Genomic DNA, 18,785 nt, shown 5'->3' with positions numbered 1-18,785 from the left:
TTTCTTATTTTGTTTTTTGCTTGTTTTGTTTTTTGAGAGAGGGTCTCTCTGTATAGCCTTGCCTGTCCTGGCCTTGCATTGTAGACCACGCTGGCCTTGAACTCACAGCGATCTACCTGCCTCTGCCTCCCGAGTGCTGGGATTAAAGGCGTGCGCCGCCACACCCAGCATGGCGTATTCTTATAATCCTAGTGTTAAGGAGGCTAAGGTAGGAGGTTTTCAAGTTTGAGGCCAATCTGAGTTATCCAGCAAGGACCTATGTCAAAATAAGCAGTGATCTATAAATGACAACACTGTAGTTTTAAAGCTTATATATTGACATCAGACTTACATTAGGGTACTTCTGCTTTCCAAACGGCAGCAGCTAAGAGTGCTTGCTGAGCATGCACGAGGGCCAGAGTTGGATTCCAACACCCACGTTAAACACCAGACATCCTCATGCACATGCCTGGAACTCCAGCTTTGAGGATGTTTGACACAGGAGGGTCACTGGGACTTGCTGGTCCCTGGGACTGGAATTACTTGCTTGTGAACCTCCACGTGGGTTCTGGGAACCTGGCTCCTCTGCCAGAGCAGTGAGAGTTCTTAATGGCTGAGCATCTCTCAGCCCCTTCTTGAAAGTCTCTTGGCAGGGAATTGAGGGCAGATGAAGGTGCTGCTGACAGAGAGTGGGGAGGGAGGGAGGCAGGAACATGCTACTTCCATGGCCTGCGGGGTCTGCTTAATATTTGAGAAGCCTATTTAAATATTCAGAGATACTTCTCTGTGGCTGTGAATCACTTAAAAACAAAACCAGAGAGAAGCTATTCTGTTAAAGGGTTTGGTTACAGTTGGAGTTTCAAGTTAATGACATGAAGTGGGCTGGCTAGGTCTAGCTAGGTCTTGTTCTCCCTTCTGGTCACATCGGTTCTGAATGTCTAATCGTTCTCAGGTCGAGTTTGACTTACCCTGGCTTGTCTGCTTTCTTCAGTGGCTTCTACAATTGGTAAATGGGGGCTGCCTCCCAGTTGCTCTAATTTAATTGTCAAAAGGATGTGGAAGGGTTTGGAGCAGATGTGTATTGGATAGCCCTCTGAGTGCTGTCACTTGGAGCTACCAGAGTCTCAGCCGTCATCTGATCCAACAGTCTTGTGTTTCAGATGAAGAGAGAAGTCGGAGAAAGTTCAAGGGCCTGTGTGGGGCTGGTGTGAGTGGCAGCGCTACGGCCAGAAGGCAAACTTGCTTTAGGTTCTCTTTACTTTGCCTCGTTATCTAGGATGCAGAGGCACCAATCCTCCTTTTGTCCTATTCAATATCAAGTCAGTTTCCAGTCCCCAACCGGAATCCTCCTCTTCCCCCCCAGTTCCTCCTGTTCAACCCAATCTTTAAAGCTCTTATTTAAGATTTATTTTTATTATTCTCCTAATAGTGTAGTTAAACAATGTATGTGTGTGTTTGTGTGTGGGTCTGTCTCTGTGGGTGTGGGTGGCCAGAGACATTAGATGCCCTGGAGCTGGAGTTAGAGGTAATTATGAGCTACATGATTGTGGGTGCTGGGACCTAACTTGGATCCTCTGCAAGAGTAGCCAGTGCTCTTAACCACGGAGTCATCCCTCTAGCCACTCTTTTTCTTTTGTGACCTTGAATATGCTATTCACTGCTCTGTATTGATTCTGATGTGAAGTCAGCTGTCATGTTAGTAAGCTTTCTATTAACCATAAAAATAATCTGAAAAAAAAATTTAAGTGAAAGGGTTCTTTTTGAGTTACAGTTTTTGAAGCTCTGTCTCAAAATGTTGGACCCATTGCGCTAGACTGTCACAGAATAAAAAGAGAAAGGTTGGCCAAATCAGACTTCCCACATCCCCTTTGGGGGTATTACCCTTAATGACCCAAAGATCTCCCACTAGGTGCCATCTCTTGAAGGCCTATTACCTCCCACTGGTGCTGCCTGGGAAACAAAGCCTTTAACACATTTGAGAGACATTTCTTCAAACATCCCATCTTCTCCTGTCTCCTGTCTCTGCTTCCTCCTCTGTGACTCACATTATAATATATTGGACTCTTATGGGGTCTTGGGGCTTCTGAGGATCTATTAATTTTTCTTTATTCTTTTTTTTCTATTCCTCTTAACTGACCTATCTTCAAGTTCAGTAATTCTTTATTCTGCTCATTCTAACATGCTGCTGAGTTACTCTCCATCTCCACTGAGGTTTTGATTTCAGTTAGTGAACTTTTTGACCCTAGAAATTCTGTTTCTCTTTCCTCCTTAATTTCCATTCCTTTATTGCTATTCCCTATTTGATGAGACACTTTTCTTAGAACTTTCTTTAATTTTTTGATATATCTTTTCTGTGGGGTATTTGAATGTACCCTTTATAACTCTTAAAATTATACTTTCTTAAGTATAATATTCAGACTTTGACTGCCTCCCCACTCAGCCCCAGTATAAATCACTTCTGGTTATTTACACACCTTTAGTGTTTAATTGGGTAATTCTACTAATACAATTCAGCAATTCTAGAAATCATATTTTTTTCTACCTTTATGGAATTTAGTGCTGTTAGTAGTAATTATGATTTCGTGGCTATGCTAGGCCAATTCTGTGAAGTCAATATTCTTCCTCTGTTCTCTTGACAGACCTAAGAGTTAGATAAAGGTTTCTTTAAATGCACAGATTGCTAGCTCTTCCAGGCTTTGCTGAGGGACCCTGTGTGTATGTGTGGAAGCACCTTTCCCATGAGGAGGCAGTGTAGGCTCCATCTTGGCTTTTCCATCTGACTTATGAAGTTTAAAGTTAGTCAGAGGTTAGAGAGCATTGCCTTTTCAACACTTTCTAGGCAGGAATATAGCCCCAGAACATGTACATGGCTGTTTAGATTGCTAAGTGTGTCAGGGTTCTTGGACATCTCAGGGTTCATTGAGTTTTGTTTTACTTAAACAATGTTTAAATTTAAATTTAAAATTTAAAAACCAAGATTAAGCTAGTTTCCCTCTGATGGCTGGATAACTCTAGTTGGCTTCCAGAAATTTTATTTTATTTTATTATTAAGTGTGTGCATGTTTGTGTGTTTGTGTGTTTGTGCACATGCATGCAGGATGCACTTGGAGGCCAGAAAGAGGGTATTGGATACCCTGGAGTCACAGGCTATTGTGAGTTGCTCAACACAACTTCTAAGAATCAAACTTCTGAGCCATCTACCGATTTCCAGAGCTCTTTATTTTTTATTTTTGTTTTTTCAAGACAGGGTTTCTCTGTGTAGTCCTGGCTGTCTTGGAACTCGCTCTCTAGGCCAGGCTGCTCTCGAACTCACAGAGGTCCACCTGTCTCTGCCTCCCAAGTGCTGGGATTAATGGTGTTGCACCACCACCACCTGGCTGACTTTCAGAGTCCTTAAAGAGTTGTTTTTGATGAGTTGCTAGGATTATTATCTTTATGAAGATTAGATCTTAGATTCTTACTTCACATCAAAGCTGCTTTCACAGCTTTCAATAGGAGAGAGAGAGGCAAAGGGGGTGGGATGAGGCTGGCTGTGGAGAGAATTTAACTGACAGGTCAAGGCTGTCCTGACAAGCGCAGTTCCTTCTCTCCTTCCACTGGGTGGGGTCTGGGGATCAAACTCAGGTCGTCAGGTTGGGTGAATTCTGTCTTGGTGACTAGAGTTCTGAATACCTAGGAGAAATATGTGGCTAAGCTTCTCTTTAGTCAGGAATTCTGTTATTTAGAAGTGTTTTCTCTGCATCATCCAGTTGCAAGGAAAACTATGCTTTTGGGGGAGCTACCAAGAACTTTGCATTGTGTACTTAAGGAATATATTTAAAAGTTAAAAGTAAAACAAGGGTTGTTGAGACGGCTCAACAGACAAAGGCCTTGTTTCCAAGCCTGATCCACCTCATTTCCACCCCAGACCTCCCCCCCCCCCCCCAAACACATTGGTGTCAGGGGAAGCAGATAGAAATGGGGGGAGGGTAGAGGATAAGACAGACATAGAGTAAATAAAATATAGTCATTTTAAAACTAAATAATACAAAGTAAAACTGTCTCACTCAGCTAAGTCTGCAGTCTGGGTTACTTTTTTTTTTTTCTACCACCCATGAGACAGAAAGATTCACTCTGTGTGGCAGTGACCAACAGTGTGAATAGAGCGATGGGATGAGCAATCAACCTACTAGCAGACCCTCCCTCCTCCTCCTCTGGTCTGCCCTTTCCTGACACTCTGTGCTGGCCTCTGCTTCCTGCCCAGCCATCCTGGGCTGACCCCTGCCAGCTCTGTTGTCGGCATCAGTTCCTGTAGCTTGTGAGCAGGCTTGCTCCCTGTGATCCCTGAGCCCTGCTCACACTTCCCCACTCTAAAACAGCTGGGTTTGTCTGTGGCCTTGGGATTTATTCCTGGAAGCTATGCATGATTCAAGAGAAAACTATCTTTATCACCCCCGCTCCCTGAATTAAAAAACAAAACAAAACCAAAACAGAAAACATTCTGTGGTCCAATGGACCTTGGAGTGAATGCATCTAAATATTTGTTTTTCGAAATTCAACATAAATAGTAAGTAGGGCAGTGACAACGAATCCTGATAGCTTTAGGATGAAGAGGTGGAGGAGAAGGCAGGGTCACGTGCATTAGCTCATGGAGGCTGCAAGGGGGAGCAGTGAGTTCACCTTGGCCAATGCTGCCGCCTGGGCACGTGCTGTGTGCCCCTGATGAGCTGCCACGTGTGTAAAAATGTCACCTGCCTTGTGCCTACTAATTCTTACCTCAGCAGCACAGTGGAATTTACACTGCTGAGAAGTTTTTAATCACTTGGTGACATCTGCCTCTAAATAAATGGGCTTCGTCGAAGATAAACGATTGTAGGCACTGTAGATGGCGTTATGCCAAAGCCCTTTGAAACTCACAGCTCATCCTTTCGAGGATGCTCAGATCCTCGCCTCCTGACGCAGGAAGGATCACATGATGCCACAATCACATCTCATAGTGACGTGGGCACAGTGCTTTAGAAAACCACCAGATAGGGTGACCTGGCAGCCTAGGAAAGCTGGAGCCCACACTAGGAGAAGGGGTGTCGCGGAGTAGGGGTGTCGCGGTGTGGGGTGTGGGGAGACTTTTGCGTGTTTCCAAGCCCTAAGATCTGCCTTGTAATTTAATTAGATTCCACAAAATACAGGTGTATTCCCTCGTGCATTGTTAGCGCAGACAGAAAAGCACCAGCTGTCTTCCAGCGCCGGACTGCGCTCGGAGAGGCAGCCGAGTAGTAGACAGTGTCCAGATTTCCCTTTAAAGCTCCGCACCCTCTCACTTTCCTAGTGCCTTTGAAAAGATGCACAACAGCACGTGGAGGGACCAGTGTCCTTTCTGTGGGAGCACAAGGCTGCTTCTGCAAGGACACTGCTGCTGGGCCACACGCGACTCTCTTCTGCAGAATGCAGTGAGAGTAAATGAAAACAAAACGATTCTGCTTAAACTGACAGTTTGTATTTATTGATAAAATAAATCGTAAATAATTATAAGTGTAATCACCGATTACTTTAGTTACAAATAATCTTTTTTCTTTAAAAATTTTTATTTTTATTGAGAAGGAGGGAGTGAGGGGGCAGGTAAGAAGGGAGAGTCAGTCTGCATCCGTCTTTGTGTCTGAGTAAATGTAGGTGCTCACGACGGCCAGAAGAGGGCAGTATATCCCGGAGCAGGCAGTTGTGAGCAGCCTGCTACCCAACTCTCTATAGCCCCTGATTTTGTGTTTCTTTTTAATATTTTAGATTATCATGCAAAGTAAGTGGTTTCTTTATGACATCTTCATACAGATGCATTGTCATACTTTGTGCCCACTTTTATCTCCATTTCCCCTCTGGCTGGTTCCTTTTCTTCTCCTGATTTCTCAGCACATGTCTTCTATTCCTGCCTCTGATTCTCATCTTCACTATCATCAGTTCCTCCTCTCTCAATGTTCTTCTAGTTTTGGGACCTATACACACACCTCTAGAAACACGTGCATATATACACACATGACGCTTTAAATCCAGGTCCACAGACGAGAGACAACACATGCAGTGCTTGGCCTTCTGTGTCTGGTTTGAGTCACTTAGTGTGGCTGTTTCCAGTTGCATCCACTTTCCTGAAAATGTCATGATTTCCTTTTTTTTTTTTAAACAGCTGCGTAAAATTCCATTGTGTGCACAGACCATATCTTCTTTATCCACTCATCTGTTGATGGACATCTAGGCAGGTTCATTTCCTGGTTGTTGTGAACAGTGCAACAATATATGTGCATATGGAATCCCCACCCGCAAACCCAGGGGAGAGACAGCTGAATTCTATGGCAGCTCTAAATTTTACATTTCTGAGGAACCTCCATAATGATATATATATATATATAAACCTTCAATGCTACTTCCAAGTCTGTAGAGTTGAGCCTTTCCCCATTTTACCTACCTTAGAGCCCATCACCATCTCCTGCTGAGGTTATTACTGCTCCACCTCTGTCCTAAGCATGCTCTCCCTCACCACTGCTGTATATGTCAGACTTAGTAAGCTTTGAATTTGTGTGTGTGTGTGTGTGTGTGCGCGCGTGCGCGCGCGCGTGCATGTGTGTATGTATGTATGTATGTATGTATGTATGTATGTATGTGTGCGTGAGCGCACATGCCCAACCATCTTTGCCTTGTGTGTGGAGATTAGAAGACACCTTGTGGAAGTCATTTTCCTGTCTCGACTGTGTGAGTCCCTGGGACTGAACTCAGGCTGTCAGGCTTAGCGTTGGTTGCCTTTCCCTGCTGAGCCATCTCACTTGTTGAGTTATCTTGCCAGCAACACATTTACCGAGTTTTGGAATCAGTAACATGAACACAGCGGCCCAGTCACATGACCATTTGTGAGGAAGGGCTGCTTTCAGCTGAGTGAATGGGCTCAGACTCAATGGGGCTAAGATCCTCCAAAGACAAAAAGCAGGTGGGTGTGGACACAGCAGATGCAGACCCCATGCAGCACTGGTGATGGTCTCACTTGGATCATTCATTCTCAGGATGTTCTCTCGGAACCCAAGAGAACCACCCTGAACCAGCAACTTCTAGACCTCTTAATTGGTTTCCACCATTAATGGAAACACCTTCTGTATGACAAGGAAAGCATGCACTGTTTTACATGGCAGCAAAGATCTCAGAAAATCCAAAGACTAGAGTCTTTCTCAGCACCACTGAGGCAGGCTTGAACTATGCCTTCTCTGCAGGACAGCAGCATCAATTCCTTCCTGAAGTGTCCCTGTAGACTGCACCTCTCATAATAGGATGTTGGGACTAAAAGCAGTTACTGAGTTTAAAATATCTCCCCTGTTCTCGGGCATCTGAAAGATCTGATTTCCATTTGGTGGTACTTCAAGAGGTTTATGAAATATTTATATAGGGAAGGTCTGCTTCCTTCAAGTCTTTTATATTCCAGACTTCACATTTAAACCTGCCCAAGATCCAATCAATATAAGAATGATAATGTACAAGAAATTACTTTAAAGAGCTTCCAGGATGGTGGTTTAATTCAAGTCAGAACAAGTCTAAGAAGAAGAACATTAAGAGAGAACTTGTCTTAGACAGCACAGAGGAATTGTTCAATGATAATTCAGAATGAACTAACCTGACCAATTCAAATGACTAATGGTATTAACTGTAGTGCTTGGTACAGGGAGTGAGATAATTGTTATGGTGACTGTGACTGTGGCATTTCTTTGTGACGATCTTGAATTACGTGTAAAACCACCCCCTGCGTTGTATCTTTATTTCTGTGCTGGGTTTTGGTCTCATTGGCTTGTGAGGACCGAGTGTGCAGGAGTGCTGAGAGAAAGGAGAAAAATACTAACTGGAAACTCTGGAGGTTTGGAAATATCCTGCTGCTGTTCCTGCCCTGCTGAGGGTCAGGACTGACTTCCTCAGTGCAGTGCTTTTCCCTTTGTCTTAGTCAAGGCTTCTATTGCTGTGGTGAAATGCTTTCTATTCTCTTTCTTTCTTTCTTTCTTTCTTTCTTTTTTTTTTCCTTAAGGCAGGCTTTCTTTGTGTAGCCCTGGCTGTCCTGGAACTCCCTCTGAAGACCAGGCTGGCCTTGAACTCAGAGATCCACCTGCCTCTCACCTCCCAAGTGCTGGGATTAAAGGTGTACACCACACCTGGCTTTAGCCTGCCTTCTTATAAAACCCAGGACCACCAGCCCAGGGATAGTACCACCTCACCAGTCACTAATTTAGAAAATGCTCTACAGGCTTGTCTACGGCCTCATCTTGCGGAGGCATTTTCTCAGCTGAGGCTCCTTTCTCTCTGATGACTCTAGCTTGTGTCAAGGTGACACAAAAATAGCCAGTACGTCCTTGGAAAAGATCTTTCAAGTGCCACCCTATTCTGTCATCCCCAAATTTCAGCAACTCTAGAGGAGCAGTCACCTTATCAGGTGCTATGGTTTGAATGTGAAAAGCTCCCTCAGAGGCTTGGGTGCTTGAATGTTGGGTTCTGAGTTGGGGATGATAGTGATGTCCCATTTAGGACTAAGCATTCAGTGTCTCAAAAAAACGTTTAAAGATATTTATTTATTATTTATGTATGTATATTAGTGCTTTATCTGCATGCCAGAAGAGGGCATCAGATCACATTATAGATGGTTCTGAGGGTTAGGACCTGACCTCTAGCTCCATGCCCGTTTCCCCCATCACACAGTCCACACATGCCCCACACCTACTGACCTCCACGGCCGTAGACTTATGACAAGGTTTGCAGTTCCAGGTGTGAATTTCTTCCTGTGAAGCAGGCCTAAAATTCAATCAGCAATTGGTTGGGCATAAGTCCATCAGCCATGCCACTGGTGAAGTAGTGGGCATAGTTTGCCTGGCAGTGCGTAGTTTGCCTGGTCCAGCACACAGAAGGTCTCAGTAAATAAGTAAGGCTGTTGATAACTATTGTCCTCTAGCGGTCGGGATAGGACCTTTTGGCACCATGAGAACCAATCTCAGCTTGGTTTCTCTATGTTCTGGAACCAAAAGGTCTTCAACAATAAGGTGGTAGTCAGAGTGTAGAGTTTCTATATTTTGTCCTTATCCTTATAGACCATCTATCAAAAAGAAGTGAGAAGGGGCACTGTGGTTTATATGTCTGCCCTCTCCAAAGCTTACACCGAAATTCAGTTTCCACAGCTACAGTTTTAAGGGGATGGGGCCTTAGACCCTGTTACATTAGGAAGACTCTGTCCTCATAGGTGGAACTAGTGTTCTCAGGAAGGATGGGTTAGACACGCCTTTTCATGCTTTCTTGCCTTTTCACTTTCTGTCATGTGGTGATGCAGTAAGAAGGCCACGGACAGATACTGGCCCCTTGTTATTGAGCTTTCCAGCCTCCGTCGGAGTTGTGAGCTAGCGGACTGGGTAACAGCACCTAACACTAAGCCCGATGGCTTCAGTTTTCAATTCCCAGGACCCACACGATGGCAGGAAAAGGACGAGCTCCTGCAATTTGTTCTCTGATGTCCACAAGCTTGCCTTGGCATGTACACACCCAAAATAAAACTTTAAAAAATGTAGTAGGAGCCAGGCAGTGGTGGCGCATGCCTTTAATCCCAGCACTCGGGAGGCAGAGGCAGGAGGATCTCTGTGAGTTCGAGGCCAGCCTGGTCTCCAAAGCGAGTCCAGGATAACCAAGGCTATACAGAGAAACCCTGTCTCGAAAAACCAAAAAAAAAAAAAAAAAAAAAAAAAAAAGTAGTAGGTATGAATTGCTTTATGTAAGAATTATATATTTGTACAGGCTTTTGAATCTGAAGTGTCCCTCTTGGGTTCATGTTTTGAACACTCAGTCCTCAACTCATGGAACTAATTTGAAGGCTGCAGAGCCTTTAGGAGGTGGGGCATGGCTGGTGAGACAGGCATGAGTTTATGGGGCAGACCTCTGAAGGTTCTATATGCCCTAGTTTTCCATTCCCAAATGCTCCCTACTTTGTGGATAGAGCCATTCCCACAGGCATGTGTAACCCGGCTTTTTGGCTACTTAGTTAGGTTCCTATATTTACCACCTTTCTCCACCCAAATTCTTTCCAGCCCCCTAACTCTAGATAGGCAAGAAAGAAGGTTAGAAGGAAAGGGGGTATAGGCCTTCTTAGACAACTTCATGCTTTTTAGGGGCATCGTGGTCCTTGAGGCAAGTCAAATCTTTGTTGTCAGAATATCTCCAACCAGCAACTGAGCAACCAAGCAACCCAGCAACCCAGCAACCCAGCAACCCAACAACCCAGCAACCCAACAACCCAGCAACCCAGCAACTGAGCAACCCAGCAACCCAGCAATAGCAAAATCTGCAGCAGGCAGGGGCAGCAGGGAAGCAGCTGGGGGAGCAGAAGCTGCCTTCTTTGGAGGGCCTCCAGACCCTCTCAGGGCTCTGGTATTTATGGAAGTCCCCAGAATTCCAAACGTACACTAGCCTCAGTTGACAAAAAGTCATACCCTCCTAGAGCAGGAGACAAATCATAAGCTGCTGTGAGCAATCTGAAGCAGCCTCACATCTCACACTTGGGGTTAAAACAAACATATATTCACATAACCTAACTGGGTTTTAAAAGAAACCACATTTCTCACTGCATGTCCCCCTTTCGGTTTGTTTGTTTGTTTGTTTTGTTTTGTTTTTTGGTTTCTTGAGACAGGGTTTCTCTTTGTAGCCTTGGCTGTCCTGGACTCACTTTGTAGATCATGCTGTCCTCGAACTCACATCAATCTGCCTGCCTCTGCCTCCCGAGTGCTGGGAATAATAAAGGTGTGTGCCACCACGCCTGGCACCCTTTCTATTTTAAGCTACTAATTGTAATATGTTTAGTGAGAAATTATAAACAGAGACATTTTAAATAAACTAAAGGCTTTTCAAATCAGTGGTCAAGGCTTTTGTTTTTGTTTTGTTTTCCTATAACCTGGTAACTCTGGGTGGCTCTTGTCTGAAGAGGAAATGGCTAGTTCTTTTTGCTGTGTGGCCTCGAGCTGGGCTCCCAGTTCTGTTTCCTGAAGACAAGAGATCACCTTGGACATCTCTCTTGCACCTGCACACATTGGTCCAGTGACATTCCTCGCCATAAAGTCTACAAACCCTGGGAAGCCTTTCAGAGAACCCATTGCTCCCAGAAATGGCTTATTTGCTTCGCCAGCTCAAAGTACTGTATTTCTCATTTTGAGATAGATCTGAGGCTTTTAGTGGCTTGGTCACAATTTCTTTGTAATTCAATGCAGTTAAAGCACCAGGCATTTTGATACCCGAGACCTCTAGGTAGAGCTTGTCCTAGGACAGTGGCATGATGCTCATGAGAGTCAGTGTCAGTCTTGTCCCTTATCCATTCACCCATTGCTGCCACCCATGCCTCCCGTGGTCCAATAACTCTTTTATGTTCAGTATTTGATTTCTCAAATGCCAACGTCTTTAGATGGAAACAGCATTGGCGTTGTTTACACTAATTCTAGAAATTCGGTAGCCCACATGTGGTGGTTTGAAAGAGAATGGACCCCATAGGCTCATATATTTACATGCTCGGTCACCAGAGAGTGACACTGTTTGAAAGGATAACAGAATTAGGAGATGTGGCCTTGTTGGAGGAAGTGTCGCAATAGAGTGACGACTAAGACATCATGCCTTATGATGGTATCCAGCCTCTTCTATTGGTTCAGTCCATTTTGTGCCTGCTATCACAGAATGCTACAATCCGGAAAGTTTATAATAAGCAGAGCGATGATAGTAATGCAATGCTTGCATGGTGTTTACTGCACAGGTGCTTGGGGTCTAGAGCTACAAACCCATGTTCTGTTCCCCAGAATGAACCACTTGACTCTGCACATGTGATGTAACTGTCTCCTCTGGATTGAAGATGACCTTCAGCATCTTGAAGTAGGGCAGCTGTGATGTCCCACACAAGATGTCATCTATTATTATTCTATCATGGAGCTGGGTGTGGTGGCACACGGCCTTTAATCCCAGCACTTGGAAGGCAGAGGCAGGCGGATCACTGTGAGTTCAAGGCCAGCCTGGTCTACAAAGTGACTGCAGGACAGCCAAGGCTACACAGAGAAACCCTGTCTCAGAAAGAAAAAATCCTATCCTGGAGAGAGGGAAGATGCACTGGCTGCTCACAAGGCCCCTCCCCTTCCTGAGAGTCCAGTTGCTGCTATGGCATAGCTGTCATTCAGGTGACTTGCTGGTGGCACAGCCGTGTCACTGATACTCCTGTAAATAACCCCAAGAAATTAATTGGTTCATGAAGCTAGGCTTGGATGAAATCTTTTCTTTGGTCTGTCATCTCTTTTTGTCCATGGTGAACCAGTGTTTTATTACACTTTTTTAAAGGCAAAATTAGGTAATGAGCACACGCTGGAAGATTCTGTTTATAGCTGGGAGACTTAGCTTATAGTAAAGACAAAATAGTGTGCCATTGTGTTCATCCCCATAACATGCCCTTTAAAATTAAAGACATTGATACATATAATAAAAAAAAAAAAGAAACCCAAGGAGGGTTACCTAGAAATTTCATAAATCAGCACCAGCACATGGGGTTGCTTTTTTTTAAATCTCCCTATTTTAAAGTGTTAAGAAATTAAAAAAGAAGTTGCTTACACAAAAACTCAATTCATGGAAGTGTGCTTTTAAGTGTGTGCTTTTAAGTGTGTGTGTGTGTGTGTGTGTGTGTGTGTGTGTGTGTGTGTGTGTGTGTCCTGGTAGAAGGAAGGGAACAGCCCTAGCTGTTGCTACTCCAGGGGCAAGCGGTTAGAGGAGCTGGATGTAGAGACCACAAGAAACGCCTGAACGATGAGACTAGGGCCAACAGAGGGTGCTGGAGTGGCACAAAATTTGGACTTTAAAAAGACGTTTCAGGTAAAACTCCAGCAGCTGGGAGGGAAATGAAACTATTATTGGGGTCCACTCGGTATGAGTTACCCCTGCTGGGCACAGATCTGCCTAGGTTTGGGAGTCACCCTGTGACACAGGAATTTTAAGTGTCTTCTAAATAAATACAGGGGTTTGAGATTTGATTTGAATCTAAACAGGCTTGGTAGAGGCCAGACATTTCACCTTCTGCTTCCACTAGAGGGCGTTCAACAGCTCCCGGCCACCACATCTGTAGTGCCTGGAAGCCTCTCATGAAGTCTCTACTTTCTTATTAGCCCAGTCTTTTACAAAACTACCTTTTGTGCTCTCTAGAAAAATGTGTCCCGTCTGTTAATCCGAACGAGTCACTTTCCTCCTCTCCTCTTCCTTGCTCTTTCCTCCTTTTCCTTCTGTTTTCTTCTCTCCCCCTCCTTCTGTCCATCTCTCCCTCCCTTCTCTTCCTCTTCCTCTTCAGGGTTTCATGTGGCCCAAGCAGGCCTTGAATTCTCTAGGTAGCCGGGACTGACCTTGAGACTCAGGATCCTCCTGCCTCAGCCTTCCTACTTACTGGGAGTACAGATGTGAGCCATCTCGGCCGGCTACCCCCTCCCCACCTTTAGGTTTGGCATAGACAGGGGTAACTAGTTTTGGAGAGTCTATTCATAGCAGAGGCTGTGAAAGGCGGTTGTGAGCGGAGACAAAACCGACCGAGTTTTGCCCAGTGGATTTGACCTCTGTGTTACACCAGGAACAGCCTAACGGAGAGACTACAACAGCACTCCGAAGTAGGTCACAGCGAAATCTCCTTCCCGGCAGAGTTTAGTAGCAAATGTCTGCTTTTGCGAACCCGCACGAGGGGTCCCACAGTGTTCTGGGAGGGAAACCAAGAGACCTACTGCGTTGCAGCCTAGCCTGTTTGGGTCTCAGTTTCCTCCTGTATTCAACAATAGGGTTGGGAACTCTGATCCCCCGCTTCCCCCCACCCCAAGCTTCTTTGAGCTCTTGTGAGCTACAGTTCTTGTGAGAGGGACGCTGGGCAAGGCCGGGTCCAGGAGACTGCAGGTTCAGCACCAAGGACAACGGCCAGGCTGCGGGCCTTGGAGGTACAAGGTCAGGTCCTTGAGAGGTTGGTCGGCCTCGCCTGTGGTGCGCGGTGAACTGTGCTTGCTGAGGACAGGAACAAGTGTTGTGGGAGCGGGTGGAGCACCCGCGAGAATGAGGTCAGGCCGGCCCCACTGCGGGCTCACAGATTCTGCGCCAAGAGATCGCGAGTGGCAGCCGAGGGCCATCTGAAGCGGTCTCTCCAAGCTGCGGGAGGGGAGCCTCTCCGTTCACTTTCCACCTCAGCATCTCCTGGCAGCCTGCTCCAGGCGGGCGCCCCCATCTCCGTGCCTTCCGGCCTTCCTTTGGACACACCCACGACAGTGACCCCTTGAGGTTGGGAACCGAGGACAGCCTTCCTGCAACTTGCTGAGACCCAGAGCAGAAGGGTTCCCATCCAGGGTCCTCCCGCCGGGCGCCAAGCCTCCGCCGGCCCCGCCCCCGGCCCCTCCCGCGGTTGCCCGGGGAACCACGGGCTCCCGCAGCTGCAGGAGGCGTCCGGTCCCGCTGAGCAGCACCAGCCGCTGGCGCCTCTGCCACCGCCATCTCCGCCTCTAGCACCGCCGCCGCCACCGCGCCCAGCTCCGCTCCAGCTCCTGCGTCCTCTCCGCCCGCCATGCCTCCCCGCCGCGCCCAGGCGCCCGGTGCCCAGCTGCTGTCCGCGCTGGCCCTGCTGCCGCTGCTGCTCGGTGCTGGGCCCCAGGGCGGCTGCTTGGCCAGCCCGGTGCCCGCCGCGCCCCTGCCTGCTCCGGGACCGTGCGCCGCGCAGCCCTGTCGGAACGGGGGCGTGTGCACTCCGCGTTCGGTGACCGGCCAGGAGCATGCCGCGACCGATACTGAGCCGGGCTACAGCTGCACCTGTCCCGCTGGGGTCTCCGGCACCGACTGCCAGGTGAGTGGACACTACGACCGTCCAGAGACACGCAGCCTCATTTTGGCCGCTGCAGCTCCAGTACTCCAGATACTAGCGTCTGTTACTTTAGGAAGGTAATTCATAGAAGCAGACCCGGGGCCCACCCTTCATGTGGGGCTCGGCTGTGCACCTCAGTGCCTTGCTTATGCCAGCTAGGGCTCTCGGGGCGTGTCCTGTGCTCCAGGGCCCCCGGCAGCCACCCCATGCCTGGTACTTAGTGGATTTATCATTGGCCACCAAGTGGCGCGCCTCTCCCGGGAGGCCCAGGTTGAGCACCAGCTTGGTCTATGCAGAGAAGTCGGTTCTGGGAGTCCCTGGTGGGATATTCAATGTCCACCTAGGTTCTGTTCTTGGTTCTACTGGACCCCGCGTCTATCAAGGATTCATTGGGCGAGGGGAGGGGGCAGGATGGTTGGCTCTGTGCCAGGTGGTGGGGCACTTTCTTTCCTTTCTTCCACCCGGAGGGCTCTGACAAGGCAGCTTGAAGCTGGGAGGACAGCTGCCTCCTTTGGCCTGCGGCCAGGCCTTTCTGAGCTTGGGTGGTGGCGATGTTGGAACAGGTGGAGATATTCGAGGGCAATCAAGATGGGGCTTGCCGAGTCGCTCTTCTGGCTGGAGGCACTCGCAGTGAAGGCACAAGCAGGGCACTGGGGAGTCTGGGGGAAGCTGTGGCCCTGTGAGGGATGGGAGGTGGCCAGCAACCCGTCCTTGAGCTGGAAATGTCCAAGAGGGATCTGACAGAAAACAAACAAACGCGGCTTTTGCAAGAGCGTTAAAGCTCAAAGAATCCACAGACCTTTTTAGTGTTGGATTGGTAGCTCCTGTATGCACATAGCTGTTCCTCTAGGGCAAAGATGCAAAAAAGAAAAAAGAAAACAAAAACAAAAACAAACAAACAAACACCCCTCGCACTGACCTGAAACAGCTAGACTAAAACACCGGAAGGTGCAACGTATCTAGGATGGGCTTTCTTTCTTACGTTGTGGGTGGAGGAGTTTGTTTTGTATACATTGATATAATGATTGAAGACTTTAAAAATGCTCTGAGTAGCTCTACTTTCAAATGAGGAGGAGGCCACCCTTCCCATGGGATAAGCTGTCATTGTTAACAGCAGAGACGAATGGGATAAAGTGACTTGACCTTGGTCAACAGAGTTTTCTTTTTCCTATTAAGATCTTTTTTTCCTCTAGTGGTAAAAAAAAAATCAGAGCCTGACTCTTTCAGTGCTTTAGTCCTTGTCTTTGTTAGCCGGCTTCAGTAAGTGTTAATCCGCTCAAGGGAAAAGAGAGGGTGGCAACGGGGTATTGTGTGCTGTGACCATCCAGCAGAATTTACACATGGGCAGTCTTATGGAGAAATGCCAAGTAGAGCTATCCGAACCTTCAGGGACAGAGTCAGGCCGTTGTAAAACAGAGGCCGGCAGGTTGAAGTCGGAGGATGGATTTATAATACTCATTTTTGTCTTCTGGCAAATGATAGTTTTTCCTGAAGAATTGAGCCGTCTGACTGCTCCTGTGTTTGCATGCCCGAGTTCCTTCTTTGAGAGAAATGGGTGATTTAGACTCAAGGTGTAGTAAAAGTGCATGGGAGAAGAGAGGTATCAATATATATCAATTTTGGTAAAAGGAGAAAGCTAATTAGGCACAGGGCATTTAATACAATTCTGACATTTGTTTGTGACTCCAAGAATAGACGTAGAAAATATTTAAGAACAGGAAAAAACAAAAGCCTCTCCATTCCTCCCCAAAGATGATGACAGAGAAACACAAACATTTGGTTCAGTATCTAAGGTAATTTATCCAGAAGGGTCATCAGCACTACAGAACCAATTGGTTCAAAAACAGAGTTGGGTTTCTTCTCCAGCCCTCGCTCAAGGCAGGCTCAGCTGTGCGGGTCTGCCCAAGGAGAAGCAACACTGCAAGCTCTGAGATCCCAGCAGGGAGAGTAAGGCGTCTGCAAGTCTAGCAGGGAAGCTGAGCAAAGTGGGAACATGATGAGACTCAGCTACCCAGAAGAACTTACTCGGTGATTCAGAGCTTTCTAGCCCATAAAAATGGGTTCCTGGTGATTTAAATGTAACCTTTCATGAGAGTGCAGCAAGACTCCTTATTCTCATTTTCCATGGTATCAGAAAACAATACACAGAAAGAAAGACAAGGAAACAAAAGCGCAGAAACCTACACACACACACACACACACACACACACGCTGGGTGTGGTGGTGAAATGGAAGTACATGGGAGCTGACGGCAGGAGGGTCAGGAGTTCAGCCATCTGTGGCTACATAGCAAGTTCAAGGCCAGCCTGGGATACAATAGACTGAGCCTCAAAAACCAAAACCCAACCCAACTCAACCCAAATTAAACCTGGAACATATGTGTGGTTAGTGACAGATAAGGGGACGGGTGTTAGCTAGTGCGCGAGGAGAACCTAATGCTCACTGTATAGACCGAGACTGGAAGTGCAGTTGTCCGTGAAGAGTCTTTTAAACCGTGGCACCGTTTTAAACAGTGGCAACATTATAACCTATCCCCAAGGTCTCATTTTATTTTGAGAAATGTAAACGAAACAAAACAACAACGAAATCTCATAGGTCACTATCCGCTGTCTCTCATGTTTCTGGACGCTGCTTTGTGAAGCATCAGTGGCGTGACGGAGGGGGGCGGAGGGGGGGCGGGAGGGGTGGGGGGGGCGAACGGGATCTGGAAACGGGTTAGTGCAGGTTGGAAGTCAAAGCACCATGGTGAAACCCGTGATGAGAGGCAATGGGCATGGGTTGGGGCCAGTTTTCTCATCTTCAAACTGCCTTGCTGTGTTGGCGTGAGGAGCCTGGGGATCATGGCTTTTGACTGCCGGCAGCTTTTGGAGCTTACCTGTTGGCTTTCCTCCTTCAGTCTATATCCGGGCAAGCTGATAAGCAACCTAGGCACTCCCTCTTTTGATGCTTGCTGATGGGAAATTCACACACTGGTCCCTGCATGACGCATCTGCAGCTCAACCCCTCAACTCCCTTATCCCAGACTGGTCTCCTCCTTCTCGTGCTCACTCAAGTCCTAGTGGGATACTGTACTACAACGGTAAGCAAATGGACGCTGTATAAAGCAGATGAACTGGGCATGGTGGTGTGTACCTGCAACCTCAGTGCTCTGGAAGCGGAGGCAGGAGAATCACAAGCTCCAGGCCAGCCTGGGCTGTAGAGTGACCTTGTCTTAAGACCAACCAACTAACCCACCAACTGACCAACCGACCAACCGACCAAAAATGAATTCCCCCAACCCCCCAAGAGGCTGGAAATACAGGAAGGTAACAGTTGTCAGCGCCTGGCCAGTTGTCCTCTTCTGATGAGAGGTATACAGGCATCTCTGTTCTTTCAGCTTAAGCACGTGAGTGGTTCAGTGGTAGACTTCTCACCTGTTTCCCACTGGGCTAGCCACGGAAGCTACGGATTATTTAATGTTGACGGCGTTTGTTTATAAAGCTTATTTTGTTTTAATGAAAGAATCCTTTGCCAAATATGTAAACAGACACCTGTTTGGTTTTTTTTTAATTTATTTTTTTTATCATCACACATTCCCTAAGGGACTTATCCTCTGAAATGAAAATAAAAATGTATCAGTTTCTGCACTTGGATAAAAAAGGGGCACTTAATAGCTGCTTTTTATTTAAGTTACTGCCACTCATTAAGTGGATTCTAGAATCTTTCCTTCTGTTCAGGCATGCTAATTTGAAAACAGTGGTTCCAGTGAACAAATCTGTTTCTGACAGAGACCTTTTTTTGGTGTGTTACTGGGGATGGAAGCAGTCTTGCAAATTTTAGGCCATCAGTGAACAGCCAAATGTCACTCTTGTCTCTGATTGAGATTTGCTAATAACTAAGAGTTCTAATTCTTTGCATTTCATCATCCCCTTTTACTGGACTTTTTACACACACACACACA

The 18,785-nt window shown here is 46.8% G+C and overlaps 1 protein-coding gene across 1 annotated transcript in view; it reads left to right on the top strand.

Moving 5' to 3' along the window:
• The first annotated feature begins 14,210 nt into the window (after positions 1-14,210).
• The window catches only part of Dner (delta/notch like EGF repeat containing), a 273,389-nt gene continuing 268,814 nt past the window's right edge, over positions 14,211-18,785 (top strand). The window contains exon 1 of the mRNA XM_051154204.1: positions 14,211-14,827. Within this exon, the coding sequence (XP_051010161.1) occupies positions 14,552-14,827 (276 nt within the window). The 5' untranslated portion in view covers positions 14,211-14,551. The remainder of the gene's footprint in view (positions 14,828-18,785) is intronic.

The sequence above is a fragment of the Acomys russatus genome, chromosome 12, assembly GCF_903995435.1.
Source record: "Acomys russatus chromosome 12, mAcoRus1.1, whole genome shotgun sequence".
In the NCBI taxonomy this organism is placed as follows: Eukaryota; Metazoa; Chordata; class Mammalia; order Rodentia; family Muridae; genus Acomys; species Acomys russatus.
The sequence above is the reverse complement of the archived record's forward strand: the minus strand, read 5'-3'. Positions and strand labels throughout refer to the sequence as shown.